The sequence below is a fragment of the Mobula hypostoma genome, chromosome 8 (assembly GCF_963921235.1).
Source record: "Mobula hypostoma chromosome 8, sMobHyp1.1, whole genome shotgun sequence".
NCBI classification, from domain to species: Eukaryota; Metazoa; Chordata; class Chondrichthyes; order Myliobatiformes; family Myliobatidae; genus Mobula; species Mobula hypostoma.
In genome coordinates this window covers 68,966,238-68,987,036 of record NC_086104.1, presented here as the reverse complement: position 1 = coordinate 68,987,036, position 20,799 = coordinate 68,966,238, and the positions used below count along the sequence as shown (strand labels likewise).

General features: G+C 40.0%; 1 protein-coding gene across 5 annotated transcripts in view; it reads right to left on the bottom strand.

Annotated features, from left to right (window-relative positions):
* The window catches only part of ehbp1 (EH domain binding protein 1), a 433,955-nt gene that overhangs the window by 60,386 nt on the left and 352,770 nt on the right, over positions 1–20,799 (bottom strand). For all 5 annotated transcript variants that reach the window (XM_063056084.1, XM_063056086.1, XM_063056088.1 and 2 more), the window contains 3 exons: positions 6,380–6,518; positions 6,084–6,193; positions 4,940–5,063 (listed from right to left, as the gene is read on the bottom strand). In XM_063056084.1, coding sequence (XP_062912154.1) covers positions 4,940–5,063; positions 6,084–6,193; positions 6,380–6,518 — 373 coding nt within the window. The remainder of the gene's footprint in view (positions 1–4,939; positions 5,064–6,083; positions 6,194–6,379; positions 6,519–20,799) is intronic.

Below are 20,799 nucleotides of genomic sequence, written 5' to 3'. Positions count from 1 at the left end.
GGATCCCCAGCATCTGCAGGATCTCTCGTGTATATTCTTTGTATAGATGTTGATTTATGAGAAAAAAAATGCAATGCTACTAATTTCTTTTAAGACCAAAACACCATACGATACAAGGGGAGAATTAGGCCATTTAGCTCAGAGGTCTCCAACCTTTTCTGCACCACGGGCCAGTTTAATATTGACAATATTCTTGTGGACTGGCCAATTGGGGTGGGGGGGGGGTGTTCAAGTAGGGCTGCCAACTTTCTCACTCCAAAATAAGGGACAAAAGTAGCAGTCAAATACGGGACACTTGTGTTTACCCCGAGAAAGACTACCATGACCATGAAGCCTTGCGCGGGCACCTGGGGGTGCGCATGTATGTATGTGCCGATTTTTTTCCTATAAATCTGTTTTGGCTTAATTTTCCCAATTCTGTTAAGTGAAACTACACTGTACATACATTATTTCTACTTTACATAGGCTGTGTATTTATCATATCATTCCTGCTTTTACTCTATGTTAGTGTTACTTTAGGTTTTATGTGTTACAGTATTTGGTATGATTTGGTAGGTTATTTCAAGTTCAACAGTGCGTGACAGGGAATGAGGAAAGGTGCAGCTGACTCATATCGTTTCATATAATCAAATCATATCGTTTCCTCGCGGCCCAGTAGCACATGCATTGCGGCCTGGTGGTTGGGGATCACTGTTTTAGCCCATCAAGTCTGCTCTGCCCTTTAATCATGGCTGATTTATTTTCCTTCCCAACCCCATTCTCCTACCTTCTCCTTGTAACCTTTGACACCCTTATTAATCAAGAACCTATCAACCTCTGCATTAAATATACCCAATGAGTTTGCCTCCACAGCTGTCCATGACATAGAAATCCACATATTTGCCACTCTCTGACTAAAATAAATTCCTCCTAATCTCTGTTCTAAATGGATATCCTTCTATTCTGAGGCGGTGCCTTCTACTCCTGGACTCTTCCACTATTTGAACCATCCTCACCACGTCCACTCTATATAAGGCCTTTCAATATTTGGTAGGTTCAATGAAATCCAACATCACGCCTCACCCCCCCATTCTTCTAAACTCTGGTGAGACAAGGCCCAGAGCCATCATACGCTCCTCATACATTAACCCTTTCATTCCTGGGATCACTCTCATTAACCTTCTCAAATGCCAGCATATCCCTTCTCAGATACAGGTCCAAAAACCGTTCACAATATTCCAAATCCCTCCAAATGTGGTCTGACCAATCCCCTATAAAACCTCAGTATTACATCCTTGCTTTTATACTCTAGTCCTCTGGAAATGAATGTTAACAGTGCATTTGCTCTCCTTACCATCTACTCAATCTGCAAGTTAACCTTTAAGGAATCATGCACGAGAACCCAAGCCCCTGTGCACCTTTGATTTCTGAATTCTTTGCCTGTTTGGAAAATAGTCTACACCCTTATTTCTTCTACTGAAGAGCATGACCATACACTTCCCTACACTATATTCCATCTGCCATTTCTTTGCCCAATCTCCCATTTGCCTAAGTCCTTCTGCAGACTCCTTGTTTCCTCAACACTACCGGCCCCTCCAGCAATCATTGTATCATCTGCAAAGCTGGCCAAAAAGCTAACAATTCCACCATCAAATCATGGACATAAAATCAGAAAAGAAGAAGTCCCAATATTGATCCCTGCGGAACATTACGAGTCATCAGTAGCCAACCAGAAAAGGACCCTTTATTCTGACTCTTTACCTCCTGCCAGTCAGCCAATCATCAATTTCCCCCAGGATCAATAAAGTATGACTATGACTATTCATGCTAGGCTCCTATCTTTCCTGTAATATCATGGGCTCCTATTAAGCAACCTCATGTGTGGCACCTTGTCAAAGGCCTTCTGAAAATCCAGGTAAAAAGCATCCATTGACTCTCCTTTGTCTATCTTGTCTGTTATTTCCTCAAACAAATCTAACAGAAATGTCAGGCAAGATTTCTTTCCCTTTAAGGAAACCATGCCACTTCACCCTATTTTATCATGTGTCTCCAAGTACCCTGAAACCTTATTCTTAATAATAGAGATCTTGCTGACCACTAAAGTCAGGCTAACTGGCTTATAATTTCCTATTCTTTGCCTCCCTCTCTTATCAAAGAATGGTGTGGCATTTGCAATTTTCCAGTCCTCTGGAACCATTCCACAATCTAGTGATCTTGAAAGATCACTACTAATTCCCCCCCAATTTCTTCAGTCGCCTGTTTCAGAAGCCTGGGGTGTAGTCCATCTGGTCCAGGTGACTTACCTCCTTTCAGATTCCCACGTACCTTCTCCTTAGTAATAACAATGACATTCATTTCTGCCCCCTGACGCTCTTGAATTTCTGGGATACTGCTAAGAATAGTGAAGACTGATGCAAAATACCATTTCTTTGCCCCCCCCCTCCCCATTACTACCTCTCCAACATCATTTTCCAGTGGTCCAATATCCATTCTTGCCTCTCTTTTATTCCTTATACATCTGAACAAAAATTTGGTATCATTATTTACATTATTAGTTAGCTTACCGTCATATTTCATCTTTCTCTGTTTATGGATTTTAGTTGGTTTTTACAAGCTTTCCAACCTGCTAACTTTCCATAAATTTTTGCTATATGTCCTCATCTGTGCTGTCTTTAAACCAATACTGCATCTTACTTAATCATTTTGTTTTATGGAACAAAATTTACACCTTTAGACTTTTTGATGCACCTTAACAATTACAGTCCAGGTTTTGTATGAGTAATGCTGATTGAGTGCTGATCAAAGTCACCCATATGGTATAAAATGATGACTTGTGACATTGCTACAACATCTTATTGTGAAACTTGGCCTCAGGCCGTCATACACTCACTCTGACAAATGACGAACTTCACCTGGGCTTGTTGTTATCACTTGTTCTTACAATCAAATTCCTTAAAATCTAGAGTATATTTTTTACTTCTTTACATTACACAGAAAATAGCAAGATCCAGGAAATGCAATAAAGAATGCTGGTCCCAAGTGGTGATTACTGAATTACAACATTCAGTATATTTTCCTTATGGGAGACAGAACAAAATAAGAATATACTGAAGTGAAATACATTTGAAAACCACTGACCTGTTTATTTAAACAAAATACATTTTAAGAAAATTATTTTCAAGTTTGAATAGCCTCTTGAGGCTTCATGATTCCAAAATACTTTAACTTCAGTACAGCAAATGTAAGAAAGTGTTGCAAATTTCCACAAAGTAAAACCCCCCCCCAAAAAAAAAGACATGATAATGACCGCAAAGTCTGATTGAGGGAATTGGAGATACCTTTGCTGTTTATTTCAAAATAGTTTAATAGGATCTTGTACTTATGCTTCTGAGGGCTTAGTTTATTATCTCACCTAGAAGATGCCAATTCTATCAATTTAACATCCACTTGACACTGCAATAGAGTGTTAGTTTAGATATTTGTACTCAATTTACTGGAGTGATTCAGAAACCAAGTTAATCAGGCCGTCCACTGGTCCACCACTAACATTCCTTGAAATGTATAGTTTTACCACGGTAAATGATTTCTGTACAATTAAATTTTATACATTTAAGTTATGGAAAACAGTGAAAACAAAACTTTGTCTTTGGACATAGGTTCACTTTTTCTTGTTAAATTGTGGAAGATAAATTATGTTTTAAAAATTTTATAGTGAAATACAGCTCACATTGTACAAAGTAGAGAAGGGGTGGGCAGAGGGACCAGAAGAGGGTGAGGGAAAATTGGGACAGTGACAATGCAAAGACAATTTGTATTCCTGTTGCACTTCTAACACAAATAAACATCAAAGAACACACAATGCAATGGACTTAAAAACTGGGCCACAGAAAGTAGGTAAGATGTCAAAAACTTGGTTTAAAGTCAATGAGTTGAACGAACATCTTAAGGAAAGATAGTGGGGAGACAGAGAAGTAGTAACTTTAATCTGAGGTTAAAGGACATTTATCTCCTCCTGGCTCAACATTCAGATGACCTTAACTGCCATCTTTGTAATATCCTTGTTTTCTCAAAATATAGCTCACAATAGCATTGGCTGTCTCAGGGCAAACCAATTGAAGTTGATTCAAGGCAAACATTTAATCCTGTTACTACCTGTTGTAAAAGATTCCACATTCAGGTCCACACATAATGTGGTGGAGGATCACATTAGGATGGACATATCTACAAGATAACTGTCCTTTAGTTTGCTGCCTTCTCGCATTGATTGTCTGAATAATGAATGGTGAATGAATACAATTTTTACTCCTGAGTGCTCCCATAACATTAACCAAAGCACATTTCATCTCACTTTCCTGTGTCTAACACCATGAGGACAGTTCTTTTTTTTTATATAACTTTTAACTTAATCTAGTATCTGTAGAATGCAACATATATGTACATGTCCACGATTATCATATTGTCATAGTATCATGTGTTAAAGAAGCTGAAAATATCATGGAATTCTCCCTACCTACTCTTGTGAAAAATAATTGGCAAGTATCTATAACAGCTCTCAAATTTTTGCTGTTTAGTCAATACAAACTTCCATTTACACTGCATACATGGTTTCATGCAGTACTTGGCTGTAGCAGGCCAACTGTTTTCCTCTGAATCAGGGGAACAGTGGAGATCTCAAATTTTGCTGCAGCATATCAATGAGGCACGGATATGTATTCCAGCTCTGCATGGATGAGCACACTGTTCAATAGTGCTGGCTCACACAGTATCAGGGTGAGTTATCACTTCCCATGAAGGCACTCTTATCACCAGTGCCCAGAGAGGTGGCTGTGACTCACAGCCTTTCATTTTCAAGGCAGTTTGCTGAACATTCAGGCTTCAAAGATTCACACTTTCAAACTCTATAAGAGTTTGTGAACACTCAATTTGCCAAAACTGTTTACAGTGTAATTGGGCACCGTACCTGTGTCCATGAGATAGCGAAGGTGCTTCTCCACTACTGCGGCCCGTGTGTCAATTTGTTTCTGCTCATTCTCCAGCGCTGCCAATTCTCCGACAACATACTGACTCGTGTCTTTGAACCCTTTCTGTTGATTAGAAAATATATTAAGGATACATAAGGTAATTATAAAAATATTTTCCTTAATTCAGTGCAATGCAAAAAAAATTTAGATTGTCTCTAGTGTGCAGCTAGCCATTAACTGAACTCCCAGAGAATAAAAAGTTAAATATGGCTATTGTTTCTTCTGATGTAAATTGAAACAAAACCTACTGGGTATATCAGCAGAAAATTAATAAATGGGAAGGCATTTTTAATCTGAGTTTTAGAGTCAAAGAGTCTCTGCTGTGTGACTCAAAAACTCAGATTAAAATGCTTTCCCATTTATTAAATGTCTGCTGATATAACCCAATAAGTACATTTCCTTTACATAAAGCAAAGATCAATGTAATGTTTTTGAGTAAAAAAAACTCAATTTAACATCAAACATTTTGCAAGCTTTTCCCCCCAAATTGTTCTACTTCTGTCCACCAGTAAGTTTTCTCTTTACTGTCCATCAGATTTTTCTTCACAAATCAATTTTACAGATGATCAGCCTATTTTCTCACTGTGCTGAACCTCCCCATTAATTAAGTGAAAAAATTATCATATATATTATATTAATGCAAACATCATTCAGCTGGTAATTCATGGCTGATCCGTATAATGGAAAGGTTGAACACCCATTAACCCATGCCAACAAAATGGGTTGTCTGGGAAATTCTAGCAGGTCTCCAGTGACTTTGCCTTCCAACTGAAGCTTGCAGTATCTACTTCTGTAATAATTAAAATCCTCCTGGTAGATCAATACTGGAATCTCTTTATGGGAAGTGCCCTGATGGAAATGTCTCAAGGATGCAAGTCTGAAAAATTCATCTTTTATCTGACAATTATCACTACACTGCAGACTAGACTAATTCAGTGGTGCACCCCTTTTGCTTTGCATTGAAAATGTGTGTGATTGACATCTGAAAACCCAACATCTCATTTTTGCTAGCAATAAAGATAGTGATTTTAAAATGACAAAAAAAGATCAGCAATCTCTAAACCACAGAAAAATTAGACATACACTAAATAATTCATCTTCTGGTGGCTTTCTTGGAGTTGTTTCACATATTTCCATCCTCTCCTCATTTCCTTTCTTTGCATCTTCTGGTATTGATCTCTGCCTTTTAATCTCTTTTTTTAAAGAAAAAGAGAAAAAGATATTCAGAAATTGGATGAAACTATCAACTTCACCTTAAGCACAGCAAATGATTTACACAGAGAAGATTAATTTTAGTCTTGTTATGAATCTTCTCTAACAACTGATCAGAATGAAAAGCAATAGAGAAATTTAACATTTTTATCTTAAGGGTTCCTCACCTGGTCTGCTTTCCACATACTGACTAAATGACTGAAGATGAGTTCGCCTCACAGCTGAATCTTTACTGAACATCACAGGACTCCGCAAACGTTCGGTAGCTTTACGCAATCGCTCAGCTCGATTTTCCTCCATTTCATTCTGTCAGGAATTACCAATTAAGTTTTTTTCTAATATTATTCAACATTAGTTGAACATGTTTCTTATTTTAATTAAATAACTCTTAATCCTCTATATTTGCAAAGATAAACTGTGGAACGAAAAATAAACATACTTTTCTTGCTGAAGCCACCTTGTCATGGACTTCATAAATCCTGTATCAAATACTAACATCTTAAGTAATAGCTTTGATCCTTTATTCCAGTTTGCTACATTACTGAATGGGAACTTATCAATTTTACCTAGTTTCTCACATTTCTCTGATAAGAGTTGGTTGTTAGTGCTGCGTCAACTGCAATAACTCATAAATGCAGCCTGCAGATTACTGTATACTGATAAAGAATATAAGAAAATCTTATACTTGTCCAAACGTGTGTATGATTTATAAAAACTTTAATATCAATAACCCAATGTTAAGCTTTCTCTAAACCTAATATTTATGTATTCAAATTCAACACATCATTCTGTCAAAACAAAATACTCCCAAAGGACTAAATAGCTGTAGTGTGTGGAAATAGTAGATACCAGGATATGTTGTACCAAAAATATTACATTCTACTGCTAATCTTGTATTATTTCTAAGTGTTTTGAAAGTAAATAGAGAAAGGCTGAGATGCATGACTAATAGCTTAGTCTGCTGAATGTTGAAACTGGTTATCAAATGCTACCAAGGCTGTACCCTCCCTCTGCATTAAGACAATAAGTAATGAAGGGGCCCTCTAATGGCCTATTCTCTTGCCTTAAGGAGGTGTGGGATACAGAATCCTCAGGAGAAGGTAACAGTTTACCCTCTCCTACAATCACAGAATGCCTCATTTACAAATATCTGAACCACATTACAATCACATTGAATCTGCAGTCAATTGCTTCTTGTGAACAGAACAGCTTTGGGACTTCTTCTAAAAGAGAAAAAAATGCTAGCCTCTCTGAATCTCATAATCAAGTTATTAGAATGTTTCTTTTAAAAACCTGGCTGGGATTACGCTAAAATATATATTTTGTTATAGCAATAAATGCAACACGATAATTCCACTTACATGCTTCATTTCTACACAAATGTAAATGCTTTATGTGCACCAGTTCAATTGGACAGTAGCTTTATAATAGTATTACAACTCAATAGATAACATAGTCAAATAGAATCTGGCTTTAAATATGTTTAGAAAAGAGCCAAACATAGTAATATTTATAAACTGATTTTGGTGAAACTAGATTCTTTGATTTTCCCTAAAGAGCAAAAAACAAAAATAAATGAATGGCTTTCAAATCCATCTACAGCATTGATAAATTGAATATTATGTATTTCTTTCATAACATGTTACCAGGACTTGGCACTAGTGAACAAATAATGGATCACTCTAAAACAGTTAAGGTGCAAAAGTATCAGTGCGATTAGCTAGCAAATCCCATTTTGGGAAACCTTTTTATGGCAAAGAACTTCTGCCATGTTACAAATTTATTCCTCTAAGCTCAGTTAATTCAGTTAGTTTGCCAACCTATTGTGCTTTTCTCAAGCCAGCTTCATATTGCATTAAATCCACCGCAGAAAGCTAAATTGAATGAAAAATCAGACAATCTAAGCTCTTCTTTGTTTAAAGAAAACACCACAAGTCTTCTACTGATACATCACTTTCATCGCTGACGTACAGGAACCGACAGTGCAAGGGAAAGCAATGAAAGTCATTGTTTTTCAACTTCAAAGACCTTGGTGTAGAAAGGAATCCTGTCAGCATTGACGGTCCCCAAAGATATTGCAGGTGGGTGAAAAGTCATACAAACAAATATGCTCCAAAGCCACAGTAATAAATATGGTAATATTGTAAGAAACACAGATATAACACTGAAAATTTAGGCTGATAAAATGGTTTGCCCATTTTTCTTAAAACAATTTTCACATTAAATAAATTAAAAAGAAATAAAAGTGTTGCTAATGTTGTTTAATCTTTAATGTTTAAACTCATTTTCACTTTATTCAAGGAACCAACCTTGGCTTAAACATTTTAAGACAAAGATCCTAATATTTATCATTCATAAAAATCTAGCAATTTACTTATTTCAATGGCGTAGGAGTAAACCACAAATCCAAATTTAACTTCTTGCCATTCTGATATGCTGTTTTCATAATTACATTACTGGACAAGGATGTTCTTATTACAATTTTCACCTCTTCTCATGTGAGGCTATATGCATTCTACTTGCATGCCCAAATGTCTTTCTTTGCAGGCTGACTTTTAAAACTGTCTTGCCTTATAGCTTCCAAAAAAATTGAAGAGAAATCAGAAATTGGCCTCTCACCCACTATCAAGGCAAATGGATTTACTATTGTCCTGTCCATACTGGAAAATACATTTGCCAACTTCTGACTTGTTTTGTTTATTGCACATTGCGTTCCTTGAAGACTGGATCATCAGAGTTGTGCACACAGATTAAAAGTTCCATTTTATATTGATGGAGAGCGGATTGTAATGACGACCCTGTAGTATTGGATGCCTTAAATATCCACATTTTTTCAATTTTAAATTATTGTAAATTCAGTAAATTTTGTGCTTAGAGCACACAGAATGAGTGAAACACCAATAAAGTGAATTTATTCATCTTGGATTTGACAAAGACAGGGAGATTACACTCCAATTTTATAAAAAACTTAGCTTAGGCCTCAACTAGACTACTGTGTACAGCTCCGAGTGCCACATTAGAGGAAGAACGTGACAGCACTTCAGAAAATGTTCAGGAGATTCACCAGGATGTCAGATTCAGATTAGTTTATTGTCATGTACACCAAGGTGCAATGAAATTCCCTGCCCGTGTAAACAATGTCTGTGATGAACATTTCAATTATCAGGAAAGACTGAAGAAGCTCAAGAGGTTAAGATGACGGCGGTTTATAAAATAATGAGGGGTACTGATAAGGTAAACCTCAGGAAGCTTTTCTGCATGCCAGAGGCAGGCAAAACAAGAAAACATAGGTTTAGGTTAAGGGGAAGAGATTTAGATGGGATATGAGGGGAACCTGGAGGGTGAGTATCAGGAAGGCACTGTTCAAGAGGGTGGTTAAGCAGAGTGGCATTTAAGAAGGCTGTCAATGAACACCTGAGTCAGTTATGCACAGAAGGGCAAGGGCCAAATGCTATGAGATAGGATTGGTGCCAATGGTTGGATTGGATGAGGTGGGCATATGGCCTGTTTCCACTCTGTAAATTTTTATGACTCTATGAATGAAGCAAAGTAACAATGAGGTCTCTGAACAGGTGCAATGACAATGGCACTTCATTTTCATCTAATGTATCACATTTAAATGCCTCCAGGTTTGCCTCCAAGTGCAAAATAATGCTTTGGACCACAAGTAAAAGACCTAAATTACTCTCTACAGGTAAAAATTGAATGGTCGAGATTTGAATCTGGTCAAATTTGCAATGTCAATGTCATTCACACTGTGATAGGTCTAGGTATTATAATACAACCAACAAATTGCAAAAGCAAGTTAAGGCTCTAACCTTGGATAGGTATGAATACAAGCCAAAGGAAGGCTATAGTTTCAGATAATTCTGCAGCATACTGCAGATTAACAGATTTATACCAAAATCTGGAGAGGGCAGAGCCTGTTGCTGTGCCCGGAGAATGTTACCCAGGCTTTCTGCATTTTGGATATGGACTTGAACTATAGACTTTTTTCAGTCTTATAGTTCTTTATATTCTCTTTTTTTTCACTTGATCTTTCTCTTTTTTTGTGCAGGGAGGGGGATTTGGGGGTCATGTGCCTGTTCCATATTTGCTAATTTTTTTAGTGCGGGAAGAGGGGTTTGGGAAATTGAGGATTGTGCTGCCGTTCTTTTCTTTCTTGGTTTTGTGGCTACCTAGAGAAGAAGAATTTGAGAGTTGGGTACTTTGATAATAAGTGAACCTTTGAACCTTTGTCTATTTCAACACATTTGTTTACAGAGTTATCAGAAGAGAACGCTTCTAAAACTTCCTGTGCCTGCCTTGTGTTTGCCTGCACTAGAACCTCCATGGTGTCCAGTTAAAGTGGTATCCTTCTTGATCTTCATGTACTGAGATCAGTGACAATGGATCATGTCTCTGTATGACCAGTTTGTGTTCCTGTAAACAAGATGAGAGTTTATGCCCTGTCTGGTTGACATCGTTCTTGCTGCGGTCTCCACAGGCGATCCTGCACACAACATTGCTTTTGCTGCACATCAAAGTTGCTGGTGAACGCAGCAGGCCAGGCAGCATCTCTAGAAAGAGGTACAGTCGACGTTTCGGGCCAGGACTTTTGCTGGTTGTCTTTAATGGTACCTTGGTTCTCCTTCAAGTTGCTGTTGGTTTATGAGCAGTTGTGATTCCATGAGGTTTGAGCCAGTAACAACTGGTACATCTTTGGACAGTGGAAGGAAACCACTGCACTCGGAGAAAACCCACATGGCCATGACAATACAGCAGCAGAAATGAACCTGGGTCACTGGTCCTATAAAGCACAGTACTAACCCCTACTCTACCATGCTGTCCTAGTATGCTACTGTAGTGAAGTAGACAAGTGGAAGTGAACAATCTCTGGGCAATGAGGGGAATGATTTGAAAAAATTATCAATCTTTAAAAAGCTACTCAAAATCCATCTTTTTTATCAATCATCCAAAGAAAATTCCTGAGGTGGGGAGTTTGGTAGAGCGCATTGCAGAGGTAGAAAGATGTAGCCAAAATCTTTAGCAGATAGAGTGAGGCAAAAAGTAGGTAAAAAGGGCAGGGGAGAGGAGGGGATACTGAGCATAAAAGATGACTATAGGAAAATTGAAATAAAATGTTTTATCCCAATCCTCTTATTTAAAAGATAAAAGAACAGGCAGTTTAAATGGTTAAGCAAGGACTGGATGGTCTGAAGGGCCTGTTTCTGTGCTGTACTTTTCTATGACTTGATGATCCTATTTAAGAGGTTGAACAGGTTGAATTTAGCACAGCAATGGATTTGAAATTGAAAAAATATGACTTTCAATTTAATGTTTTGAGAGATCAAGAAGAAAAATGGATAGTATGGAAAAAATAAGCATTTGGGATGTTATGTTAAAGTTCTATGTACAAGGTGTTGGTGACGCCTTATTTGGAGTATTGTGTGCAGTTCTGGTCATCTATCCACAGGAAAGATACAATAAGATTGAACAAGTGTAGAGGTAATTTACAAGGATGTTGCCATGACTTAAGGATCTGAGTTGTAGGGAAAAGTTGAATAGGTTAGGACATTATTCCCTAGAGCAGGAGTTTCCAACCATTTTTATACCATGGATGAATACCATTAAACAAGGGGTTCATGGACCCCAAGTCAGGGACCCCTGCCCTAGAGTGTTGGATAATGGCAGGAGAATTGATAGAGGTATACAAAATTATGAATGGTATAGATAGGGTAAATTCAAGCAGGCTTTTTCCGCCGTAGTTGGGTGATACCAGAACTAGAGGTCATGGGTTAAGGGTGAAATGTGAAATGTTAAGGGGAACATGAGGGGGAACTTTTTCCACTCAGAGGGTGGTGAGTGTGGAAAAAGCTGCCAGAGGAAGTGGTGAATTTGGGCTCAATTTCAACATTTAAGGTAAGTTTGGATAACTAGATGGATGGAGCGGTATTGAAGGCTATAGTCCCAGTGCAGGTCAGTGGGACTTGGCAGAATAATAGCTTGGTATGGACTACATAGGTCAAAAAACCTCTTTCTGTGCTGTAGTGTTCTATGACTCTGATTCATATGATTAAGCTGTGTCTATCTGACATGTTGCTGGTCATATAATATTTGTGTTCCCACTTCTTTGTGACAATTCGTGAGAAAAGAAAAACACAGGCCTATTTCACAATTCAGATTTTATATGACTTTGAGTTCAACCAACTGTTTGGATACTCATACATTGCTGCCCTTACATTTTCTTTTATCAGCATTATACCCAGCACTAATAAGCTCAAGATTGTGAAATATGTCTAACCAAATCCTGTGTTGTAACGGGTTCTCTGGTTAAATTCAACCTATATTTGTGACTTGGAGGTTAAACTGGGTCAATCAGAACTGTTTCTTTGATGTGACAGATACTAATTTGGCAAAACCATTTTAAGAATTTCCTTGGTCATCTTGCAATAGTGTCTTAGTTCACATTCATCTGAGAGAACCTTGGATTCCTATCTCAATGGAAGCCAGCACTTTGGATGGCACAATACTCCATTTATACTATGTTGAAACATCAGATTGCTTAACATGTTTCTAGAATGCCTGATTTCATATCTTTCATATTTTTAGGGAAAAGATATTATTATTCTGAGAACAGTAACACAGGTGCCAAGCCAGTCTGATGAATCATTACACCAGTGTTCAAATCTGCACTGTGGCTTTTGGTATGAAGGAGCAAAATACCAATTTTACTGGGAGACCAACAGGTTTTAGCAGATGGATTTGATGGAAATGAGAGTAGCAAAATTAGAGATGAGGGATTAACTCAAGTAGTTTAGGAGTAGTAGTGGAGCTATTGTGACAGGTGAAGAGACAGGGAACTCAGCATAATGTTCAAGAAAGTATTGTAGTGGGAAATAGCTTCTGAATGGGAGGACAGTGAACAAGAGGGTTATAGAGAGATCTTGGGACTTGGAAAATCAGAACACATTAAACTGGAAAGGATACAAAAATTATGAGGATGTAACCAGGAGGTTCTGAGTTATAAGGAGAGGCTGGATAGGCAAGAATCTGGAGTTCAGGAGGCTGGGGACAAATTATAGAGTTTTATAAAAATCATGAGGAGCACAGATAATTTGAATAGCTGCAGTCTTTTCCCTAGATAGGGCAGGTCCAAATTGAGAGGGCAGAAGTTTAAAAGAAACCTAAGGGGCAACTTTTTCCACACAGAGGGGATTGCATATATGGAATGAGCAGAGGCACATATAATTATGACATTTAAAAGACATTTGGACAGGTATGTAGCTCTAAGGCAACTTAATTGGCATGGCTGAGTCAGGCTGGAGGGCCTGCTTTCCTTGCAGTTCTATGACTCTGTGATGAGGGGGTGAAAATTTCAAATGCAAAGTTGAGAAATGAGCCACTTGAAGAGTGAGATGACTCCAAGAGGAGACGGTGAAATAAAGCACCTGGCAGTCTGGACTTCAATAGTTGTACAGGGATTTCAGTTGGTAATGTGGTGGCAAACAGAGTACGTTGGGGACATTTTAGTGAGAATGAACCATAATCTATGCCGCATTTTCGATTGTACCAAGGAGACAAACAATGAATGAAAAAAGGAAGCATTGTAGAGTGCAATCCAAACAGGCTAGGGTATGTAATCTACTGGCATATACAGAAGGCAGCAATAGAAAAGGCAAGCAATAAAGCAGTTGGAGAAGGTAACCTGCTGGTAGTCAGCTGAAAACATTCTTTACTGCTAAATGCAAGTAGAATTTTGTTTGCCTGATATAAGGGTAAGTTATGATAAAAGACCGTAAGATATAGGAACAGAATTAGGCCATCTGGCCCATCAAGTCTGCTCCACCATTTCATCATGGCTGACTCAATTTTCCTCACAGCCCCAATCACCTGCCTTCTCCCTGTATCCCTTCATGCCCTGGCCAATCAAGTACCTATCAAACTCTGCCTTAAATAAGCACAAAGACTTGGGCTCCAAAACTGCCTGTGGCAAGAAGTTCCACAGATTCACCACTCTCTGGCTAAAGAAATTCCTTCTAATCTTTGTTCTAAAAGGATGCCCCTCTATTCTGAGGCTGTATACTCTGGTTTTAGACTCTCCCACCATATGAAACATCCTCTGCACATCCACTCTATCAAGGCCTTTCACCATTTGATAGTTTTCAACGAGGCCACCCCTCATTTTTCTGAATTCCAGTGAATGGTGTCTCAGAGCCATCAAATGCTCTTCATGTGACAAAAGTCTACCAAAGGTCTGGATGTCAAACATTATGAGAAGTTTTGACAAGACAAATAATTTTTTTTTCACTAACCAATTGACTGAGCAACCATTCCAAGAATAAAGAGATTTTGTTTGAAAAGGAGAGTTCTTAGTGAGTGAAAAATCTACTTAAAACAATGGGGATTCTTTGAAAATGGAAATGGATATAAATATTAAGTGGATGAAATTACAACCATGTGAATTTAGTTAAAAAGCCAAGATGGGCTGAAGGCCCGTTATGCTCTGTAGAAATGTGTCATGATGTATTTAAAAAAGAAATAGATGAAGTTCCTGAGAAAGTTCACCAAGTGTAATTGTCATTCACCATATACATAAGTACAGGCAAATGAAACAGCATTCCTCTGGGGCCAGCCTGCATAACACTAAATTAAGTCACTTGCAGCACATGGCACATATAATTATGATAGCAGAAAAACACACAGTAACAAAAAAAAATTAAAAAAATATTAATATAGCCCAAGTCCCTGAGTGCTGTAGATTGATGGTGTATGGATATTGTTCTGGTCTTGGAGCTACGTTTTGCAAGAGCAGATCCACAGCATTTCTTCATCTTGTGCTAGTGCCCCTGCAGACCAAGGCAATCCAGCTTGTCTCCCACCGAGTAGACAATGGAGGGCAGCACCGATGGGAGGGGCCTGTCTCTATCCTCTATCCAGTACAGAATCCAGCAGCACATAGCCACCCTGGCCGCAAAAGAACCAAGGGACATGATGGCCTGGTCTGCACCACAATCAAGGTCACTCAGCTTACCTGCAGTCAGCCTCGCCACTGACCTGTGAATTGGATTCACAGTATTCTATGTTACCGATGTCCAACAGGGTCTTGCAATCACAAGAAAAACATCCAAGACAATCACCTGCACCATTCGTTGGACCGTGCGCCGCATCTGACGCCTTCTTTCCTTGGTGGCTGTATTAGGCTGCAACATGGTGCGTAACAAGTCCAGCTCCACCATTATCCAGCAACTCACTAGGGTGGTCGACCTGCAGTACTTGGTTTTCTTAATTTGCGTTTGTGAAAAAGATGTTACAGATGAACAATTACACCTTTGTTTGGACCCAGAGAGGCCAGTGTGTCCGAGCGCACCACCGTCTTACCGGAGATGGAGAATGCAAGGGACATGCAGACAGAAGTGCTGGTCAGACAGAGAACACTGAAGAAGCTGGGATAAATGGCAGATGAATTTTTCCATTATCCTGATAATGGTTTTCAAATACAGTACTGAAAGTGATCTTGATTTCTTAATCATTTTGTTCTCTCATCCCAGCTTCTTTGCACCACACATTTTCTAGTGGAGGTGCGAGAATAATGGGTCGCCTCATTTTCTCCACAAGTGAAGTCAATATTATTCCTGTATAACTGATCATAGAATTTTTTTATTTGGGCCAAAAGTCAATGCTAATTTTTAATCCCTCAGGGAAAATGTGAAAGCATTATGATATTTAGCCTATCAAGTCAGTTCCGCCATTTAATTAGATCATTGAAGGAGCCTGCCAGAAAACTGCTTTAGGCCAACTGCTATAGTAAGCTGGAGGGAGGGGGCTTCACTGCCATTTCAGGCTCCTTGGAATACTCAATTGTATAAGGAATCAGCTTATTCAGATTCACAATAGCAAACTAATGCTTACAGAAAATGCTAAAGGCTGCCACTCAAAAGCCAAGTTTCAAGTACAGTGGATTCTGGTTAATTGGGTGATTGGTTAATGAAGGCAGCCGCTTATTTGGAAAAACTCTAAAAGAACAAAAACTAATCAAGAAAATAGCCGGGATCCCCTTCGTTTACTTGGGACACTACGCCACTTAATTGGGTCAGGGGACTGTGGCCGAACAGCTTCTGACTAGCGTCAGTCACGTGCACTTGTGTGGCTGTTAAACACTACACTGTGCTTAGAGTGAACCGTTTTTAAATAGCGTCAGTCGTATGTGCTTTTGTTATGTTATTCATTTGGGCCAATTTCACTTTAAAGGGCTGGTCTGATGTGATGATGCAATTACGTAAAGAAATGTTACTGCATATTTAGATTACAATAAATGAATTACTACAGTTTTGCTTAAGCATAAAATGCCTATGCTGTTTTATTTGTGAAAACTTGCATTGGTGCTCTAGGATGATTCCAGATTTATCGAATATATCAGCCAATGCAGTCGCTTTGAAACTGCCAGAGATTTGGGAGCAAAATGCTATTGCTTGGTTTGCACATGCCAAGGCCCAGTTTGCACCGAGAAATCACTGCGGACACTGAATATTTCTATGTGGTAGCGTCACTCAGCAACTCTATGGCTGTGAGAGTGGTGAGTCTACTAGAACACCCTCCTGAGCACACTAAATACTGATCGCTGAAAACTCTCCTTTTACAGACTTTTGGACTATCAGAGTCTGCGTGTGCCAAACAGTTACTCTCCTTACCTGGCCTTGGCAATGCTAAGCCTTTGGAGCTAACAGACCACGTGCTGTCTCTCGAGGGAAATCACCAGTTTTGTTCTATTTTTAAAGAACTCTTCATGCAGCAAATGCCTGATCGAGTTCACATAGCCCTCGCTAATGCACCCGTGAAGGACTATAGAGAGCTTGCTAAAATGGCTGATAGTCTTCACTCAGCCTTGTAGCAATGCATCATTCCTCCTTTCTCTACCTCAATAAGGCCAGTCAGCAAGGCCACAACATAAGGATGTCCATGGCTGCAAAACAGACGACTCCAGTCCTGTGTTTTGGTATGAATGCTAGGAAGTGCTGAGCACCTTAAAGCTTCGACAGTGCCAGCGCATCAGGACATCAGAGATCCATGAAAACCATGGATTCCAAGTGCCAGGGTTGTCCACTGTTCATTATGGACACCCTTTCAGGGCAATGCTTCATGTGTGACACGGATGCTCAAGCGAGTGTGCTGCCAGTGTTGCCTATTGATGAGAAGGCAAAGAGCGATGAAACCTCACTGGAGGGGGCTAACAACAGCAGGATCCAGACTTAGGGCCACGACTGGTGACGCTCTGTTTCAGTGGGTGACGTTACATATGAGACTTTGTCCTGGCTAAAGTGGCTAGGCCTCAGCTCAGTGCAGATTTCCTGTGTGCCCAAGGACCGTTAGTCGATCTTAACCGCCGGATTGTTGATGTCAAAGACTTTGGGTTGTTACCCTGCTCCCTAATATGTTCCCCACAATGACTCTGTCAAGTACATGCACCATCACATGTGAGCTTACTCGACTGCTGGGTGAATTCCCAAACCTCACCAAGCCCACATTTCTACAACTGGCTCACCCGTGCACGTAGACTGGACCCAGAAAAGCTGGCAAATGCTGAGTTTGCCATCATGGAAAGACCTGGCATTGTACGCTGGTCAAATAGCCCCTGGGCTTTGCCCCTCCACATGGTCCCTAAGCACCATGGTGGTTGTCATCCATATGGCAATTTCCAATGCCTTAACAAGACCACGATCTCCAATCGTTACTCTGCCCCAAACATCCAAGACTTTTTGGCACGTTTAGCTGTAAAGTTAATTTTTTCCAAAGTAGATGTAGGTGGGGGCGGGGGTGGTAACCATCAGGTGTGTGTTCAGAGGACATTCCATAACGGCTGTGATAACCTTATTTGGCCTCTTTTGAGTTACTGCACATGCTGTTTGGGCTGAAAATTGCAGGACAGACTTTCCAACGGCTGCTGGACTGATTTAAAAGACTTAAATTTCGTTTTTGTTTACCTTCTCGCCACTGCATTCAAATCCAAAGACGTATCTCATCTCCACACACATTTCCAGCACTTAAGCCAACGCTGATTGATTATTAAGTCTGCTAAATGGCAGTTTGGGTTGTCAACCACTGACTTTCTCAACAGAAGGTGTGAAACCACTCCCATCAAAAGTAGCCGCTATTATGGATCCCGCCGCTCTGCACTACAAAAAAACTACAGGAGTTTTTAGGCATGGTGAATTTCTCTCACCACTTCATTCTGCAAGCTGCTGGACTTATGCTTCGCCTGTATAGTGCATTTAAAGGCAATACTGCTAATCACATGCTTGACTGGTCAGCGGACATAAAGAGGGTATTTGATGAAATCTACCAAACAAGCTCTTTCCAATGTGACCATACTGGTGCATGATGCTTCAGACTATTCTGTGGGTGATGTGCACGGATAGCTGGTTGGAGGTATGTGGAAGCCACTCGCCTCCTTCAGCCGGCAACTCAGACCATCCGAAAGGAAGTATAACACGTTTGACCCGTGAGTTTCTCAGTCACTATCTGGCAGCCCACCATTTTTGTTTTCTTCGAGAGGGTCGCCATTTCATAGTGTTCATTGACCACAAACCCCTCATGCACGCAGTGGCCAAATTATCAGACTCTTGGTCTGCATAGCAGCAATGCCACCAGGTCTACATATCAGAGTTTACAATGAATATACAACATATCAAGGGGTAAAATAATGCCACGGCTAATTGCCTCTCACGTCCAGCCGTTGAAGCCATACACATATGGGTTGACTATGCCAGCATTGCACCAACTAAGTTGCTGACGCAGACGTCTAGGCTTATCGAACAGTTGGCTGACATTAAGTTCGGGGAAGCTAGGGTTTCTCTCCCGTGTGATGTCTCAACCTTTCCCTCATTCCTTAGTGCCCACAAACTGGAGGTGGGCTGTTTTTGACTCCAGACATGGCCTCCTCACATCCAGGCCGGAAGGTCTCACAGAAACCGGTTGCACTAAAGTTTGTATGGTATGGACTTAGCAAGGACGCGTGTGATTGGACTGTAATCTGTGTGGAGTACCAGTGGGCAAAAATTAACCATCATGTCCAGGCACCACTATCATTTTTTGAGGCCCTTGAGTGAGGTGGCCAGAGGTCATCCCCCGGCATTGGCGATGGCCACAGATGTGGCTTGGACATTTATCAGCACCTGGGTTTTTCAGTTTCGTACCCCATCTGATATTTCCTCTGAATGCAGTCCACAATTCATACCAGATCTCTGATCTGCAATGGCCCAGAACCTCGGTGTTAGGCTACATCACACTGCATCGTATCACCCGCAGTCCAATGGCCTACGTGAGCGGTTTCACTGCTCCTTAAAGGCTGCTCTGAAGGTTTCCCTGACTGATGAATATTGTCATGATTGTCTCTCGCGGGTTCTGCTGGGGCTCAGTACAGCTCCAAAAGAGGACCTGTAGTCATCCGTGGACAGCTGTTAAGAGAGTCAGGTGATTTCATTCCTGACACCATGAGCACCTGGTTGGCCCCGCAGCATTCCACCCTTCTCAGTAAATTCACTTCCTTTTCAACTATTTCAACCTCCCATCATGGAGTACAGCACTCTTGGGTTCCTGTTAACCCACATTCCGCCTCGTTTGTTTTCATCCACCATGATGAACACCAACATCCTCTTAGGCCTCCTTACGATGGCCTGTTCTGCATTTAAGAATGGGGAGAAAAGACTTTTGTCATCGATAAGAGAGGTAAAATCTCAATGTATTTTGCTAGATCACCTTATATCATCCCAGCAAGATTTAGAGGATTCTGCTACCATGCTCCTGGAGTCACATCATGACCATGAGTGTGTCAACACACCTCAGGATGAGCCACAGGCAGCTGCTGATTCCCCACCCATCACTGGCGGCACCAGAGGTTTTTTCTTGCTGGTGCTACAGTGGGACTGAATTATTCAGTGACGGTGCTGAGGGTAATATGTATGGTAATATGTATTCGCAATGCCAGACACATGGCGTTCAAAAGTCAATTTCAAGCATTATGTGCCTACTATAAATGCCTCTGGTGATTCACAAGCAACAGCAATTGATAGTGCCAATATAGAAGTGAACTGTGACAGTGTCAACAGCATCGGAGACAACCCGGGCTACACAGAGCATAAACAAACAAACCAACAGAGCATCCGAACCACAGTGCACAACGTGAATCACACACCAATTCAACGTCAAATGCGTGCTTTTCAACTGAAAAACACAACACTAACCCACAATGCCCACTGCTATTCGCATTCCATAGACAGACAATGCCAAAAGATACACTATTATTAAAGTCAAATAAGGCAAACAACAGATGCAAGGCTTTACCAGGAGTTGGACAAATCGTACTCTGGCCATGCAATACCTCAATTAATTCCGCTACTGAATTTAAAACAAAAATCAACAGAATCACCGCTTGGAAGTCTAAGCAAAACTAGTAGACTTAATAGCAGTAAGTGTAATATTTTAGGATTTGCAGGAAACATAAGGACTATGGGGTATCCACCACAAAATAATAATAATAATCAGCATTAGTCTAGGCCCAAATTTAAAAAAAAATCAACTGCACTCACCATTGATGTTTTCAGAGAAGCAC